At 37.2% G+C, this 16458-nt stretch overlaps 1 protein-coding gene across 2 annotated transcripts; it reads left to right on the top strand.

Moving 5' to 3' along the window:
* Positions 1–4907: 4907 nt before the first annotated feature.
* Positions 4908–5893, top strand: LOC104599672 (uncharacterized). Of its 2 annotated transcripts, none has more exons than XR_016078870.1 (2): positions 4908–5353; positions 5584–5893. XR_016078870.1 is itself a non-coding variant. In XM_010262298.3 (2 exons), the coding sequence occupies exons 1-2, from the start codon at positions 5261–5263 to the stop codon at positions 5684–5686; spliced, it is 207 nt and encodes a 68-aa protein (XP_010260600.1). In that variant the 5' UTR covers positions 4978–5260; the 3' UTR covers positions 5687–5893. The 2 variants fall into 2 exon arrangements, 1 of the variants encoding a protein (XP_010260600.1); XM_010262298.3 differs by having other exon boundaries at positions 4978–5353; positions 5573–5893.
* The last annotated feature ends 10565 nt before the right edge of the window (positions 5894–16458 follow it).

Genomic DNA, 16458 nt, shown 5'->3' with positions numbered 1-16458 from the left:
GGTTACCAATTTGATGATTCCAAGTTTAGGGAATTATGCATAAGCATAGGTATAAGGCAGTAGTACACCTCAATCTGTTATCCTCAAACCAACGGACTGGCCAAGGTCACCAACAGAATCATCTTGGATGGATTGAAAGTAACATTGGGTAGAGCCAAAGGACTTTGGGCTGATAAGCTACCCAGTATGCTATGGGCATATAGGACAATGCCTCAAATGGACACAGGAAAAACTCCTTTTAACTTAACATACAGAATAGAAGTTATTATCCCAGTAGAGATCGGCCAGTCGATGCTTCGAACAAAAGCGTACAATGAAGCCGAAAACAATGAAGAGTTGAGAAGTAACATTGATTTACTAGAGGGCACCCGAGAGCAAGCTCAAATCAGGGTTGCTTCTTACCAACAAAGAATAGCAAGATACTACAACTTCCAAGTTAAAGAGAGCCACTTCAAAGAAGGAGACCTCGTCTTTAGAAAAGTTATCGTCCATAAGCTTGGCATCAGAAAGTTCAACCCAAATTGGAAAGTGCCTTACAAAATCAAGCAAGTGTTAGGATGTGGTACCTTTTGGCTAGAATATTTGAGTAGAAGACTAGTACCTCGTACCTGAAACTCGGAGAACCTTCATATGTACTACCAATGAACTCAAGTGTACATTGAAATGTATTTATGAATGAAAAAGATGCAAGTTCCTCTCTGTTTGATTCACTAATCCTTGTGTATAATGATTCTCGTTCTTTAATTGCCAAGATCGTCCGACCAATAGCCTGTGGCATACAATCTTATATTAGGTTATACACCCAAGGGTCAAGCATGAATTGTCTTGCCCAACCGAAATCAACTCATCGTGGCCTTCCCCTTGTTACTACTACGTGGTGAGATCCTCTCGACCAGCATATGTGGGCTTTCCCAGCTAGTTCGAAAGGACTAGTCTTCGTACGTTGTGCACGGACGATGGGTTGTCCACCACTTTTCCCTATTGGTCCTGGAAGTACCACAACCCTTGGCCATCAGGGTGTTTTCTCAAGGCAAACAGGCTCCAAAATATATTCATCGTTTCTAAGACCCCTCAAAAATGATCCATTACCAAGACAGCCACTAACGTCTTGACAACGTTGGGAGAAAGTTGGCTGAGGGTTAACCTGTAATGGTTTAGCAACTCAGGTATTAAAGGGTGTAGAGGAAAGTGCAACTCAAAATCAAAATAATGCTCGTGAACACACACTTCCCCTTCGGGGAAGAGCCACAGCCTATCACCAACATAGGGGACTCTTAACTCTATAGTCCCCTAGAATAAATTACTTCTTGGACAAGGCCCCAATCTACTCCCTATCGAGCATACTATCTAAGTCCAAGTGAGGATAACGCTCTAGGGTCATGCCTTGGCCCTCGACTTCGGCCTCCTCCTAACCCATCGGCCCCTTGGCCTCTTCAATGTCTACCACAAGGGGAAGTGTTAGAGCGTTCCCTAAAGTGTCCTTCCTCAAAGGCCCAATAGAAGGACTCTTAAGGACACCTCCCCTTGGCCTAGTGGACCCGATGCTCTCACTAACGGAGTCCATGCTCTGATGGACTCCTCAGATCCAAGAGGACCCCTCAGAACTACTACTAGTACTATCACTCCTACTACTGGTGCTAGAAGTGCTACTAGGATCAGTCCAATCAGGAAGAGTGTAGACCTCACGACCAGAGTTAGAAGTCAACATAATGGAAGACAAGGCCTTACCAAGAAAAGATTTCTACGAAAAAGGGACTAAAGAAAAATTTAATGGGAGATGGTGAAGCCTCTCCTATCTCCCCCCTCCTTTTAAAGGAAAATGGACGACAGAGATTCAAGCTGTCCAATGGTCATAAGCGAACTACCACCTCACCCATACGTGCCGATAGCCTCCACATGGTATCGACCTCAAGAGACGAAACGACACAGGTGCCCGAAGCTAATTCACCTATCGTCCCCGGCCCGACATACACTGAACCGGCATGACAATTCAACTACCCAACCCAAACACAGCTCTTGAGCAGCTGAAGTCGGGCCCATCCCAAGCACAACTCTTTGATCGATGAATCCAACACCCATCCTAGATATGGTTGTGAGGCACAAGAAACAAGCACCCGTACAAGACACGAAGACTTGACCACAACCATGTTGATCGGTTCTGCTCGTGATCCATGAATAGTGAATAAGCTCAGTAAAGCTATTGGCTACTCGCATCGCCCAAGGCCGAGAACTCAGCATAAACCACTCGCGACCCACGGCATCAGCCTCAAGAGCGAGGGGTAAGTATTGTAGGTATATTTGGTTAGCCCACCAAACCCTAACACGTGGCATCGACTAGGGGTATTTTCAACAGAGGACAATCTCCTAAGGGCAATTGAGTAATTCCTAACCTTAGCGATTATGGAGCACTTAATATGGGCGCACATTCTAGGTGCATTTACTCATGAGTCACTAATTAGGGGGTCATGGTTGGCCGACACCTCTTTGAGTCCCCCTACATAACCGTGATCTATGGGATGGTTACACATCATGCATTACTCCCCACCTAGGCAACTCCTACTATAAAAGGGACACTATAGCTAAAGGTACGCAAGCATACTTGAGCTATCACTTATACTCTTGAGGTGACCTTAGCTTTCTCTATGCCTTCGGCTAACTTGACTGCCAGAGTCCTCAAGCCTAGAAACACACTCGAGTCTCGAGGCCTCTAACGCCTTTCCACTCTTAGCAAGCGGGACTCGCAGCCCCCAGACCTTGAAGATTACTCCACTGCCCTCAGCTCCAAAGTTAGCAGCATTAGTATAAATCGAAGATTATGAAGGCGTTAATCTCGTCATTTAAATAACTAAATATTTTAAATAACGAAATATTTAACACAACTAAATTTTAAATATTTAAAATTAATAGATTAATAATAAATTTAATATTTTACAAAATTAATAACAAAGTTATGTAATAATAGTATTAATTAGAATTTTATGGATTATTAAATTCAATAATTAAATAATATTTAAAAACTTGCATATTGATATTACTTAAATAACTAAATAATATTGTAAACTAGTTTCACTTACATCAATTAATAATTCTAGAAAATAGCTTTCAATAAAAATTAATATTTAGTAACAATAATTTTAAAATACTAATATTAATAATTATATATACTAAAATTAATATTTGTTGTATTTTCAATAATTATTCATTGTTTTTTATGATAAATGAATTTTCAATAATTATGTATTAACCTATTCTTGTTTTGTTATTTAATAAAAAATTTTCAATAATTATTGGAATTTAAACTACTATTATTTAACTTTTAAAATTTAATTTATTATACCTATTGTATTTATTTTATCATTGTCATGCATTTATTTGTAGTAATTATGTATTTTTGTTGTAATTTATTAATTAATATTTATTAGAGATTAAACTATTATTTATGATTACACTATTTATTGACTAATTTAATATGTTTTTAGTATTTATTGTATTTTTATCATTTTTGCATTTATTGTATTTTTGTTAGTTATTTATTGTATTTTTATTATAAATTTATTTTCAATAGTTGTGTTTTTTTGCTATAAATTTTCAATAATTATTGGAGATTAAACTATTGTTATTTATTAGAGATTAGACTATTAATTTAGTTGAAATTAGGAGTGTTCGGGTTAGGGAGTTGGTTATCCGAAATTGACTAACCATTAGTGAAAACCAACCAAATTAGGTTGTATCACTTTGGGTCAATTTTTAGTTTGGTCTATTGGTTCAAAAGATTTAAACTTAAAAATTATATTTATATTTAAAAAATTATAGTGGTATTATTAAAAAATAAATTTTGAAAAAGTTAAATTTATGATATAAAATATTTTGGACTAAGGAACATGGGAGTTTTCCCATTTTCCTGTATTAAAAAATAAAAAATAAAAAATAAAATATATATATATATATGGGGTTAGGTTAGTTCAATTTTGGTCGACTTATAAATGGCCAAACCGGAACTAATCCAACCTAGTTGGGTTGGGAAATTGTTGAAGCAAAGCCAATAGGAAATATTAAAAAACAACCAACTCTGGTTGATTTGGGTCGGGTTGGTCAGTTTCACTAATTTGATGAACAACCCTAGCTGAAATTAATTAGTGTTATTTTTGTATAATAAAAAAATTATAAGTAGTATATAAAATATAAACAATTATTAATTATTTAAAAAGATAAAATATAAAACAATTGTATACTCTTGTGCATTTCTATTGTTTAGCTTTCACTTAACAAAGCCCGTGCATTGCACGAGTCCCCGCTAATTCATGCCTTTTTTTACAATTTTTGATCTTTTTTTTTTGCATTCTTTTAGTTTCTTTAATTTTTCTGCATTTTTACAATCTTTGAACATATGGGTTAGCCCAACCATGTGTTAGTCATGAGAGCAAGACGGTTCTCTCAAATTTTTTGGGTATATCGATTGACCTGACCTATATCTACCATGCGACAGTCACAAGAGTGAGACTTTTCTCTTAAAATTTTCCAGGTATATAGGTTAACCCAACCCATAGCTGTTACGTGATAGTCATAAGAGCGAGGTGGTATTGTGACCCAACCCGACCCATATTTTGTCACGTGTTAATCTCAATAGTGAGGTGATTTTCCTAAAATTGCTTTATTTCGAATATATGGGTTGATCCGACCCATATCTGTTACGTGATAATCTCGAGATTGAGAGGATTCTCTTAAAAATGCCTTTTTCAGGTACACGGGTCGGCCTGATCTGTATCCATCATGTGACAGTCTTGAGAATGAGATAATCCTCTTAAAAAATGCCTCTCTAGGTATATGGGTTAACTCGACCCGCTTCTACATTTATAAGTATAGGTAAGTGGGTCAGTATGGGTGAGGGTGGGTAAGGGTTAGTATGGATAGGTAAGTGAGTCAATATGTGTGGGTGAAGGACTGAGGGTCAGAGTGGATTGTGACCCATTAACAAGGATTGATGATGGGTCATGTTAGGTCAATATGGGTGGGTTGATATTCAACCCTTACATAAGCCAATCCAATCCACCCATTTGCCACCCCTTCCCACTATACCAATTGAATTCGACCTTGCTCTTTTGGGAGCCCATCTGAATTCCCATTATAGTGACATTTATGTAAAACGAATAATCTCTCTATTAATTTATTTTATTTGGTTTTATTTTGGATACTTGAGTACTGACATCTTATCTGCTTGACAAATAGTATCATCCTCTTAAACTAAACCAGGAGAAGAAAAATGGATGCAATGCAAGTAGCTCTTCCCATTGTGGGAATTGTCGCAGCTGCAGCCGTCGCATTCTACGCAGTAAGCTTTGCAGAGCTTCGGGAGGTGCTCTTCTCTTCCTCTTCTTCTGTTTAGTTCTTCTTTTTTCTTTATGGTTTGCTCAGTTCAGTTTTTCCCCATTGGTGGGTTCTTGTTTGAGAAATCTGAGACCTACCCTTCTCTTCTCCGGTGGAAATCATTCTTTTATCTTAATGTTTTGTAAGATTGGTTTTGTGGGTTCTATTTGAGATTCTTTTGAGATGGTCGTTCTCTTTTCATGGGCAGAAATCTTTCAGAGATTTGGAGGACTCAGACTCTGAAAATGGAATATTTAAGTCGTCTCTGAGCTCCAGAGAACGCCGAGCCAGAAGAAAATCAGAAAAACAAGCTAAAGACTAGACTATTTGTGGATATCTCCGCTATCTTATCCTTTCAGGTCTTGTTTGTGGGCTTTTCCAATTCGCGTTATGAGTTAATATGAGATTTGAAGTTGATTTTCATCTTTTTTTTCTCTCACTTTAATACTCCATATATATACCTCACCAGAACGTTCATTTGGTAAGAACTGAAAATAAAAGTGAGAGAATCAATTGAATTATTCTAACATCTGAGTATATGCCATGAAATAATTTGATTTTGGGGTTATTTGGGAAACTAGTTAATTTAAATTTGTTTATTCGTTTCAATCTTTTTTACAAACTCACAAATTGGGGTGCAACAATGAAGGCCCTTCCATTTTCCCACATAATCCACTCAAATTTATGTAGAGGCATTGGAAAATATATCAAATTTTTAGACAAAAATTGGCATGAAACTTGGCAAAAAGTAACTGTTCTATTGTTGAATGTCAAAAAAAAAAAAAAGAAAATTAACTGTTCAGATCACGTTACCTAATGAATCCTTAGAAGACTCGTTAGTCTGAACTCAAAGGGTATATTTGGAGTAAGGTTTGCCTCTCTCTCATTTATCAACCAGAAAACCATCTTTGTTTTCTAAGTACTAAACGTGTCAACGACCTTGTCAAAATGATTCGCTAAAACTACCTAGGATTGTTTGTCAATTTGGGTTGATCAAAAAAGAAAGTGTTTCAATATTTAAATGACAAGATTGAGGGCAAGACCATAGGATGGAGGGGAAATTTTCTCTCTTTGGTGGGGTGGTAGTTCAGGTGAGCACAAAATAAATTGGGTAAGCTAAGACATGATTTGTAGAAGTAAAATTAAGGGAGTTGGAGGTTTTTGGGACCCTTGCTCTTTAGCTCTATTATCTAAGATTACATGGAAAATCTATAAGAATCCAAACAAGTCGTGAGTCAAGGTTGTGAAGGTCAAATACCTTAAAAATAAAGACTCTCTTATTGGGTATTTGGCATCGATGCCGTTTTCTAAGAAAATGGCACCATGTAGGGGCCACATTAGAGAAAGCGGTGCCTCAAACAATGCCCTCTTGTTTGGTATTTTTTTTCGGAAAAAAAAAATGTTGCTCCAAATCACGCCTTGGAAATCAGGAATGTGAAAACAATGCATTGCTGCTAGCGGTGCAATGATGTGGCATCATCTTAGATGTTGGATAATATAGATCAATGTTGAAAATGTTGCTGCCAAATACCAAACAAAGCCAATGCTGTTTTCTTAGAAAACGCCTATGTGACAACACCAGTTCCAAACAAAAATAAGAGAAAATGGTGCTTATAACTCCACACGCCCAACATCGTTGTTTTTGAGAAAACAGTGCAATATTCCCAACACCAATGCTAAAAACCTACTTAGAGACCCTTTACCTAAGTTTGGTTTATGGGTTTGCAAAGTATTGGCTAGAAGAAATGTCCTTCTCTAAGGGGTGAGACGGTTGGTAAATAGTAGAAATCTTGTTAACATTTGGGAAGATCCATGGATTCCCAATATTCAGCTTCAAAATTATGGAACCCAAGTTGGGTCTTGGTAGCCGTTCTAAGGCCTTGTTTGTTTTTACTTACTTGGATAAATATGTTTACGCAAGTGTTTTCCAAGTAAAACTTAAGTTACCAATAGCCCTGGTAAAGAGAGAGGTGAGGAGAGAGTGCTTATCAACTTCAACAAGTACCAAGTAGTAGTTTACCCACCTTGTAAGAGGGTATCAATTACCCACTCTCAAATATCTTCATTTACTGTGGGGTCCAATATAGTAGCAAATGAATACAGGGGTATTGTGGTTAACGTATTGATTGACCAACTTACCACTGTTAAATACCATCAAATGAATGGGGCCTGAGAGGTACATCATTTGAATCCAAGTTCTAGAAGATGTAACTTAAAAATTTCCAACTCTCTTTTTGTTTTGAAGGTTTCCCAAAGTATTTTCAAGATTAATCTTGCCCAAAATCTTATAGAGGATTATCTTATATGGGACCAAGATTCTAGAGATTGTTTCTCTATTAAATTTGCTTATTTTGTGGCCTAAAATAAAATTGTAAACCCTAATGGTCAATGTTCAACAAGGTTCCCCCTCTCCTCAACCTAGAAGAAAATGTAGCATGCAAATGTTGAACCACAAATTAAATTTTTTATTTGGAGATGTTGTAAAAACGCCCTTGCTATATAAATGAAAATCTAAATAACAAAGGTATTAGAACTTATGGTTTTTGTAAAACTTATTTTTTATAAAAAGAGTCCACCTTGCATGGCCTGGTAAATTATGTAAAGGCATTTGATTTGCCAGCTCTCTTTGGCTAATGATGGATTTGACTAATAACAATTAGAACTTTAATTTTTGTAAGCACCAACCAATATATATATATATATATATATATATATATATATATAACTTATAATAAACAATTAACAAATCAATTATGGAATGGATTAGTTGATGCTTACTGTGTAATGTTGTTTTTCACATAATAAACTCCTTATATTGGTTCTCCACAAATTCCTTTTGCTTTAAAGAGGAACCCTTATAAAACACACCTCCTCTTTATTCTCCTAACAAAAGGAACTCATAATAGTATCAACAAAACTAAAAAAGGAGAAATAATAGACAATCATTAATAATGACTAATGACGGTTAATTTGGCCCGTCCATCCAATGATGTGATGACATGTGGAGCGGTGGAACGATATGGAAACACTTCAAGCAACATCGGACACCTCAGTGGTCCTAGTTACCTCGGGCATCTCTGTTCACCCAGCTAGATCGAGCCCCGAGCAGCTCACTACACTCATCGACCTGCCGAGGTGCCACGTAGCCCCCTTCTAGAAGCAAGCCAATATGAAGGCTTGGGATCACGGCATGCGTCAACAGATTTTATCTTCTCGCGAATCGGACAAACCTGGATAAGCCTTATTAGCTTACTCAGAGTCCATCTTCAGGTGCGAAACCAACTTCAGACTAGATGAGCTGGTGATCTCGGACACGCATCGTGAGGCCCACAGTAGCTTGCCTATATGAATGCTTCGCCTTTAGCCTTACAAGGTACGTGCGATTTAGCTCTCACATTCTCTTGTTCTCAAGCTATTAGCTCCTTCAAAATCCCCATCACTGACTTAAGCATCAGAGTTCTCGCACTGGGTAAAGAACCCCGAAACACTTTGATTCTCTTGTCTTGCAACTCGACCCAGTCACATCACTAGTCCGACGTCCGAACTGTACTCTAGTAGGGAGCGTTCAAATCACACATCATCAGTTGGCGCCATCTGTGGGAAACCGCAACAAAAAATCATAGTCTCACTCTATTTCTCTGCTTTTACTATTCCAATGGCTTCCTCAAGCAACAATCAGCCCGCCAACAACAATAACAACCAGGTCACAGGAGGGCGTGACTAACCCAAAGCACATTCAGAAGTCCCTTCCGTGACCATTGGGCAGTTCATAGTGCCCCTAACCCTACCAGGTGCACCAGCAATGCCAAACCCAGCCTTCCCCTACACCAACTAAACGCGCCTCTCCCTCCAGTTGAGCCATCAGTGGTTCCTACTGGAATCGACATGCACCAATTCAATGAATTGGTGCAAAATGTCTGCAGCATGAACCAGGAGATGCGGATGTGGAAGGAAAGATTGCTGCCTTGATGTTGTAGCAGCAAAAAAACCAGCAACCTGACGATCAACAGCCCGACAATAGAAACTAGGACTAGGTCCCGGATCCACCTCGTCACACTGACAACCAGAACCAGGTCCCGATCAAAGAACACAACCAAGCTACAACACGAACAAGACTAAAGGCAATAGCTTGACCGAGGTGTCGAGGAGAAGGCATTGTTGATGTGCACGCCGCAACACTAGGAGAAGCCACCTCACTCCCACCAACAATGAGGAAGCAAACAAGAAAGGAGAGGTAAGCTAGGTCGCCGCCCAACCAGCAGCACTGCATGTGACCCGCACCTCCCCTCTTGCACCTGAGATCCTTACGACCCCATGGCCTAAGGACTTCAAAGCCACGAGCTTGGAGTCTTATGAAGGCACAACAGACCCGATCAATCACATTAATAGTTTACAGGCCCTAATGCAAATTCATAGGGCAAACGACGTAACCTCTGCATGGCTTAATGACTTTTCGGGGTATAGCTTGGATGTGGTACTCAAGACTAGCCACGGGCTCAATAAAGAGATGGAACTAGTTCGTAGATCTCTTCACAATGCACTTCACCACCAGCAAGAGGTGCCCAAAATCAGTGACCTACCTACTAAACGTGGTTCAGCGACCAAACAAAAAGCCTCTAGACTACATCAATGGTGTCTGCCACCCCGACTTGCATTGGGAAGTTGAATTGAACCCTCCATCTTCCATGGAGGAGTTCCTCCACCAAGTTGACAAGTTCACAAAGGTGAAGGAGGTGCTAGGGTCATGGTTAGAGCTGACAGGGAAGAGGAAGCAAGTTGAAGAAGAAAGTGGGAAGTAGCAAGCAATGGTGCAAGAGTAAGTCATTAGAAAGGAGTCGGTCACCCCGCAACAAGTGAAGCAAGTCACCAAGAAGAAGAAGCAAGTCCCCCCACTAGAGTTCCAAATCAGGTCGGCGTTCAAGAACCCCTCCAATCCAAAACCAGAGTTATACCACCCTAAATGCGAAGAGGGGCGAAATTCTGATGTAGATAAAGATAGTTGAGTACGTGAGATGGCCATCCAAGATGAGAGGCGACCCCGCCAATAGGAACCCTAAAAAATACTTCCACTTCCACTGGGATATAGACCATGACACTGAGAACTGCACTCATCGGTCGTAGTCACCTCAGGCACCTCGGGTCACCCAGCTAGACCGAGCCCCAAGCATCTCACTACACTCATCGACCTTCCTATGTGCCACATAGCCCCCCTTCTAGAAGCAACCTAGTTGTCTCCAATCTCCTCAAGATCATGGTGTACATCAACGGATTTTATCTTCTCGCCGCCTGAATCAAGCGGACCTAGATAAGCCTTATCAGCTTACTTGGAGTCCATCTTCGGGTGCGAAACCAACTCTGGACTAGATGGGCCGGTGATCTTGGACATGCATCATGAGGCCCACGACATCTTGCCTATATAAAGGCTTTGCCTCCAGCCTCACAAGGTACACATGATTTAGCTCTCACATTCTCTTGCTCTCAAGCTATCAGCTCTCTCAAAATCTTCATCGCTAACTTAAGCATCAAAGTGCCCGTACCGAGTAAAGCACCCCATAACACTCTAATTCTCTTGTCTTCCAGGTTGACCTGACCACATCATTAGTCCAACGTCCGAATTGTCCTCAGGGAGCATTCAGATCGTGCATCATCAATGACAAATATTGGTGGCTTAAAAAAAAGAAGGGAGACATGAGGATTAAGGAATGGATGGTATCTAATAACTTATAATTAAGTTATTGAAAAGACCAAACAACCCTTGTTATTTTAATTGTAGTCTGAGTTAGAAGGGTGTTATGTATTTTCATAGCAATCATCATTATCATCATCACCATCTATGCCTTATCCCAATTATAAGGGGTCACTACATGAATCTTGTTTGTCAATTCATTATATTTAATGTTATATCCATAATTAAATTATTAGTACTTAAATCATTTTTTTCTTATCCATAGCCCTTCTAGCCCCTTCAACTTGTAATAGAATCACTTCTTCTAACTAGAAGTATTGATGGTCTTCTATGCTCATCACCAAACCATCTTAGTCTACTTTCTCTCATTTTATCACTAATTGGAGCTACTCCTAGTTTCGAATGAATAATTTCATTCATAATCCTATATTTCCTAGTTTTTCTACTCATCCATCTTAACATTCACATTTTTGTCATACTCAATTTTTGGGCATGTTGTTTCTTGATTGTCTAACAGTTTGCTCCATACAATATAGTTGGCTTTACAACTATTTTATAGATTTTTCCTTTTAATTTAAGTGGTATTTGCCTATCACATAAAAGTCCAAATGCAACCCTTTATTTATTTACCTTGCTCTAATTTTTCAGATAACATCCTCATAAATCTCTCCCCTTGTTATGAATTATTGAAGCAAGGTATCAGAAAATGGTCACATAGAGTTACCTCTTGGCCTCTATACTAAGTGTATCATGATTTACACTCTGTTTTATTACTAAATCACATACCATATACTCTTTTTGATCCTACTTATTTAAAACCTCTTGTCTCCAAGGCAATTGTTCATAAGCTTAATTTTACAATTAATCCTTTATTAGTCAATTTATCTATGATCAATATAGAGTTATCTACGTCAATCAAGACCAACTTTGGTCAGCCTATGTGCCAATATTTTTTAATCAACCTTACATCCTTAAGCTTGTCACAACATCCTTGTAGCATTGATGACATTGCTATATCTCCATGTCCATAGGGTTGTTTTATTTTCGTGTTTCATTAGGTTGAAAGAAACTAAGGACATGTTTGGTATCATTGTGTTGTGTGTCCATTTCTCCTCCTCATCAATGCCACAGAGGTGATTAGGCTTCACCAACCCATAATCTTGTTTGATTGGGTTGATTAGATACAAATGTTCTAAACTGCCTGTATATCGGATTATGTAAAAGTTATTTTTAGAGGAAACACCATTTAGATGTTTCTTACTTGGGAGGTGTTGTGTGGGTATTTTCTCTTATGTGGGTCTTGGGGGGTGTTCTCACATGCAATAAGCAGCAATAAACAAGTCTTACCTTACACTTAGTGCCCAACCCATTTTTCCTGATTTTCAATGCTTTTATCAAACATAAAAAATGTAACATTTGTACAATGCCACAATACCAAATTCAACCTAAATCATACCTCATAACCAGAATTGACATCCATCTCATTTTAAAATCTATAAAAGAGACCTCTATAATTCTACACTTACACTTATCACCAATATGGTGGCTGCCCCCTATAAACCTTCATGAGCTATAAATTGCCAAACATGTACATATACATATTTTATTGGGCTAGGCTTTATGATTAAAAATGAACTCCTGTACATTTTTACTTGAACTTTATAGCATTTAGGAGCAAATTTGGACTAAAATTTATGGATATTTAGGAGTAAAAATATGGGTGAGAATGTACACTTTTACTAGGCTTTAGGAGTAAAAATGTACAGTAAGTATTTGCAAATTTCATTAACAACTATATATATATATATATATATATATAATTAGAAATAAAAAGATTATTAAAATGCATATACGTGTGTTTTGTTCGAATAAGCTTGGGTTGGGCTGAGCTAGGCTTAGGATACTCAGAGACTCAACCCAAGCACAACCCAAGGCTTGAAATATTTTAAGGCTTATCCCATGAAAAAGCTCGAATATTGGGCATGCTTAAGTTGAATATGATTGTAATTATTGTTTAAATTAATTAATAAAAATTTAAAACTTAATTAATGTGAAGAAAAAATCATGAAACGCATCATAGGTGGACTCATTCCATATATGTAAAACACAGCTGACCCATGTTAGCATCTCCTTATTTTTATATTTTTAGGTTCTTTTCACGTTTTTCAACACAACCTCCATTTCAAAATACTATTTCACATTTCAGTTCCCAATAACATAAAACCTCCTTTAAACATATTAGTTTCCTAAAACCTCTCCTAAAGTATATGGCATTTACTTCAAAAAAAAAAAAAAAATTCCCTCTCCCAAACTCACTCATTCCTAGTAGCACTATCTAACATTTTTGTTCTAAAACTCCCTTTAACTTCCAATTACATGCATTTAGTTATCCATCAAATTGAACCATCTGGAAGAACCTTAGCACGAAGTGGCTACCCATTTAAGTTCCATTTAAAAAGTATAAAAATTAGTACAAATGTATTAAATAAAATAATAAAGTTATTAAAATATTAGTTTTATAATTATTTTTATTAATTTAAATCCATTTACAAATAATTAATAACAGTTGGTAAAAATAATAAAAGGGAAAGAAAATTATAATAAAATTAATTTTATTGATAAAATAAGAAAAATTATTAATTTTATAATTATTTTATTAATTTAAAACCCATCTATGTTTTATTTAAAATTAATACAGAATTTGGCCATTGTCATTATGGGCACAACTTGGACTACAATTAAACTAGTAAGGCCATAACCAAAAAAGTAATGCTTGAGTTAGATTTGAACTGACTTGGCTCAATCGACAATGTCATAGAGCTCCTTCTCCTTTAACTGTGCTTAACAAAAGTCATGCTTCACTAGTGTCCCCTACTTGTATTCATTAAAGGCAAAAGTTTGGAAGTGCCAATATCAATAAGGGAAAATCTCTTAAAGTACCTCCTAAGTTGTAGGAAATTGGCTTATCTTACCCCTACTATTTAAAAATTGTCTTAAGGGGGTGTTATACAACATGAATGTTTTTGTTTTCATTTGTTTTTGGAATTGCCACATCAGCAAAAAAAAAAAAACATACCAAAGGGAAAAACAAGTTGGTTTTGTTTCAAAAAACTATGTATTTTTGGAATCAACAAAACATTGGTTTTCAAAACAAAAATAAATTTTCTAATGTGGAAATTGCATGATGTTGAATAATCAGATGAAAACTTGTTTTTGAAACCAAATTCAAGAACATGCTTTTGATTTCAATTTTGAAAACTAAAAACGCATACACAACCAATAACATGTTTCTTATGTTTTTATTTTAAGAAACAATCTGTTTTCAAACAAAATGGTTTTGATTTGTTTTTGGAACTATCAACAAGAAAAACAATTCACATTGTAGAATGCCCCTTAAATCTCCCCATGCCATTAGCATCCGTTAATGTTCCATTACAATCCATTCACATGTGACACTACATAACATATATATTTTTTAAATCCTAATATTACCCTTTTGTGGTTGATTTTGTTGTCAAAGCCTTTACCCATGTCTAATATGCTCCCACCATCAAAGCTACAATTGCAAGATATGCCAAACCAAAACAAAACCACTACATACATGATGTCCTACGTAGTTGGCGTGGATTTACGTCAAATCGCATATGAGTTTCCATCTGATGTTGAGCTTTCCACGCAATTGACATCCTTTCCTTGAATCCAATGTGGAAAGGACAAAGTCTTAATTTCTTGAGAAGAGCAATAGTCTCTTAAAAGTCCCTCCGACTTCAACAAGAGCATGGAACTACTACTAGTGTCAAGTAGACCGATTGTTCTGAAGCTATTGTTCTTGCATGTGTTGCAATTTTGCTATTGAGAGAGCTTCATTCAAATGTTGCATGTTTATTCAAATTTTTCATTTTGAAAATTAAAAAAAAAATGATGGATAAAATAATATTTTCAATCTTTCCTTAACAGTTAGAAACGATTGTAGAAATTTTGGTAATAATTTCTAAATAGTAGAGGTGGAGTAAGTCAATTTACTAAAACTTAAGGGATACTTTTAAGGATTTTCCCTTAATTTTCATGTTCATGCCATGAACAATCCATTTTAAGGAAGTAGTTGTGGAGGTTCAATGCTCAAAAGGACATGTGGAGAAAGGTGGTCAAAGACAAATATGGCGGTGATGTCTTTGGCTCGTCCTCGACTCTTCCCAAAACTCCTACAATACTAGTGTTTGGAAAGTTGTGGTGAAGCTTCAGGGGTCTTTTTCTCAGTTCAGAGCCTTCAAAGTTGGGATTGGAAGTGGAATCTCTTTCTGGAATGATGTTTAGTGTGGCTCAAGACCTTTAAAGGAAGCTTACCCATCAATGTAATTTGGCTCTCAACAACAAGGTAGTCATTAGTAACTGTTATGAGAGTCTAGTAGGTGAGGTAGTTTGGTCCCCAAAAATTACTTCAATTGGGAAGTTGAGGAATCCATATGAATGCTCAATGAGATCTCTCACATTAATGGATAGATTCATTTAATCAGTGTTTTCAAAATTGGATTGGACTGGAAAAATTGGGAATTAGTCACTTGATCAGTTCTGTTTCATCTCAAAACCGCTTTTTAGCCAAAAATTATTAATTTGGTTAACAAACTGCTGATCACCTAGGCAGTCGAACCATCAAACCGTTAATCCGGACAATAGGTTTTAGCCATTTTTTAAATTTTTATTTTTCTTTGTCAAAGTGAGCTGTCCATTCGAATTGGATATTCAGACCATTCGGCCAGGAACTAGTCCCCATAACAGTTCCCAGTCTGGCTCGATTTTAAAAACCTTGCATTCAATAATCCAAACCTAGAAAGTATTCTCTTTATTAGAATCTATTGTGATTGTGTCTCTTTTGGGTTGTCTAAGCGAAAGTCGTTAAGGTGTATAGAAATGCCTTAGCCAGGTGTATTCATCAACACTTGTTCCCAGCTTTCACTACCAAGAATCAAGCCAACCTTCTAACTGATCTGACAAGTGTTCATCAGCTCTTTGCGTTGCTATAAAAGATACTCTTTTAGTCTGATTTTCTTATTTAGCATTAATGTTGGAACTTGGGAAGGCACAAAGATCAATGCTTCTTATCATCCACCCCTTAAATATTTTTCTTCTTCTACTCGAGTTTTGATTGATAATTTCTTGTAGGGAGTTGAAATTATTATCATTGGTTATGAGGAAGGGAAAGAAGAGGCCACCTAAGAGGAATTCAAGGAAGGGATGCATGAGAGGCAAAGGAGGGCCTGAGAATTAGAGGACATGGTAGAAATGGGTGGACAAAATTCAAGAGCCAAATCAAGGCACCAAAATTTGGATGGCCACATTCAACACGTCGCCGGAAGCTACCGTGGCTTACAACGTTGTGTCTCTCACAAGCTTTATGGGTCATCTGCGAG

Source organism: Nelumbo nucifera, chromosome 7, assembly GCF_055504915.1.
Source record: "Nelumbo nucifera cultivar China Antique chromosome 7, China Antique-T2T, whole genome shotgun sequence".
NCBI lineage: Eukaryota > Viridiplantae > Streptophyta > Magnoliopsida > Proteales > Nelumbonaceae > Nelumbo > Nelumbo nucifera.
Note: the sequence above shows the minus strand (reverse complement) of the source record. Positions and strands in the feature narration are given on the sequence as shown.

Excerpts from the sequence above, each read along its gene's own strand:
- LOC104599672 (XM_010262298.3), top strand. The coding sequence starts at position 5,261 with ATGGATGCAATGCAAGTAGCTCTTCCCATTGTGGGAATTGTCGCAGCT. Across the intron at positions 5,354-5,572 it reads GCTTTGCAGAGCTTCGGGAG|AAATCTTTCAGAGATTTGGA; the intron begins GTGCTCTTCTCT and ends TTTCATGGGCAG.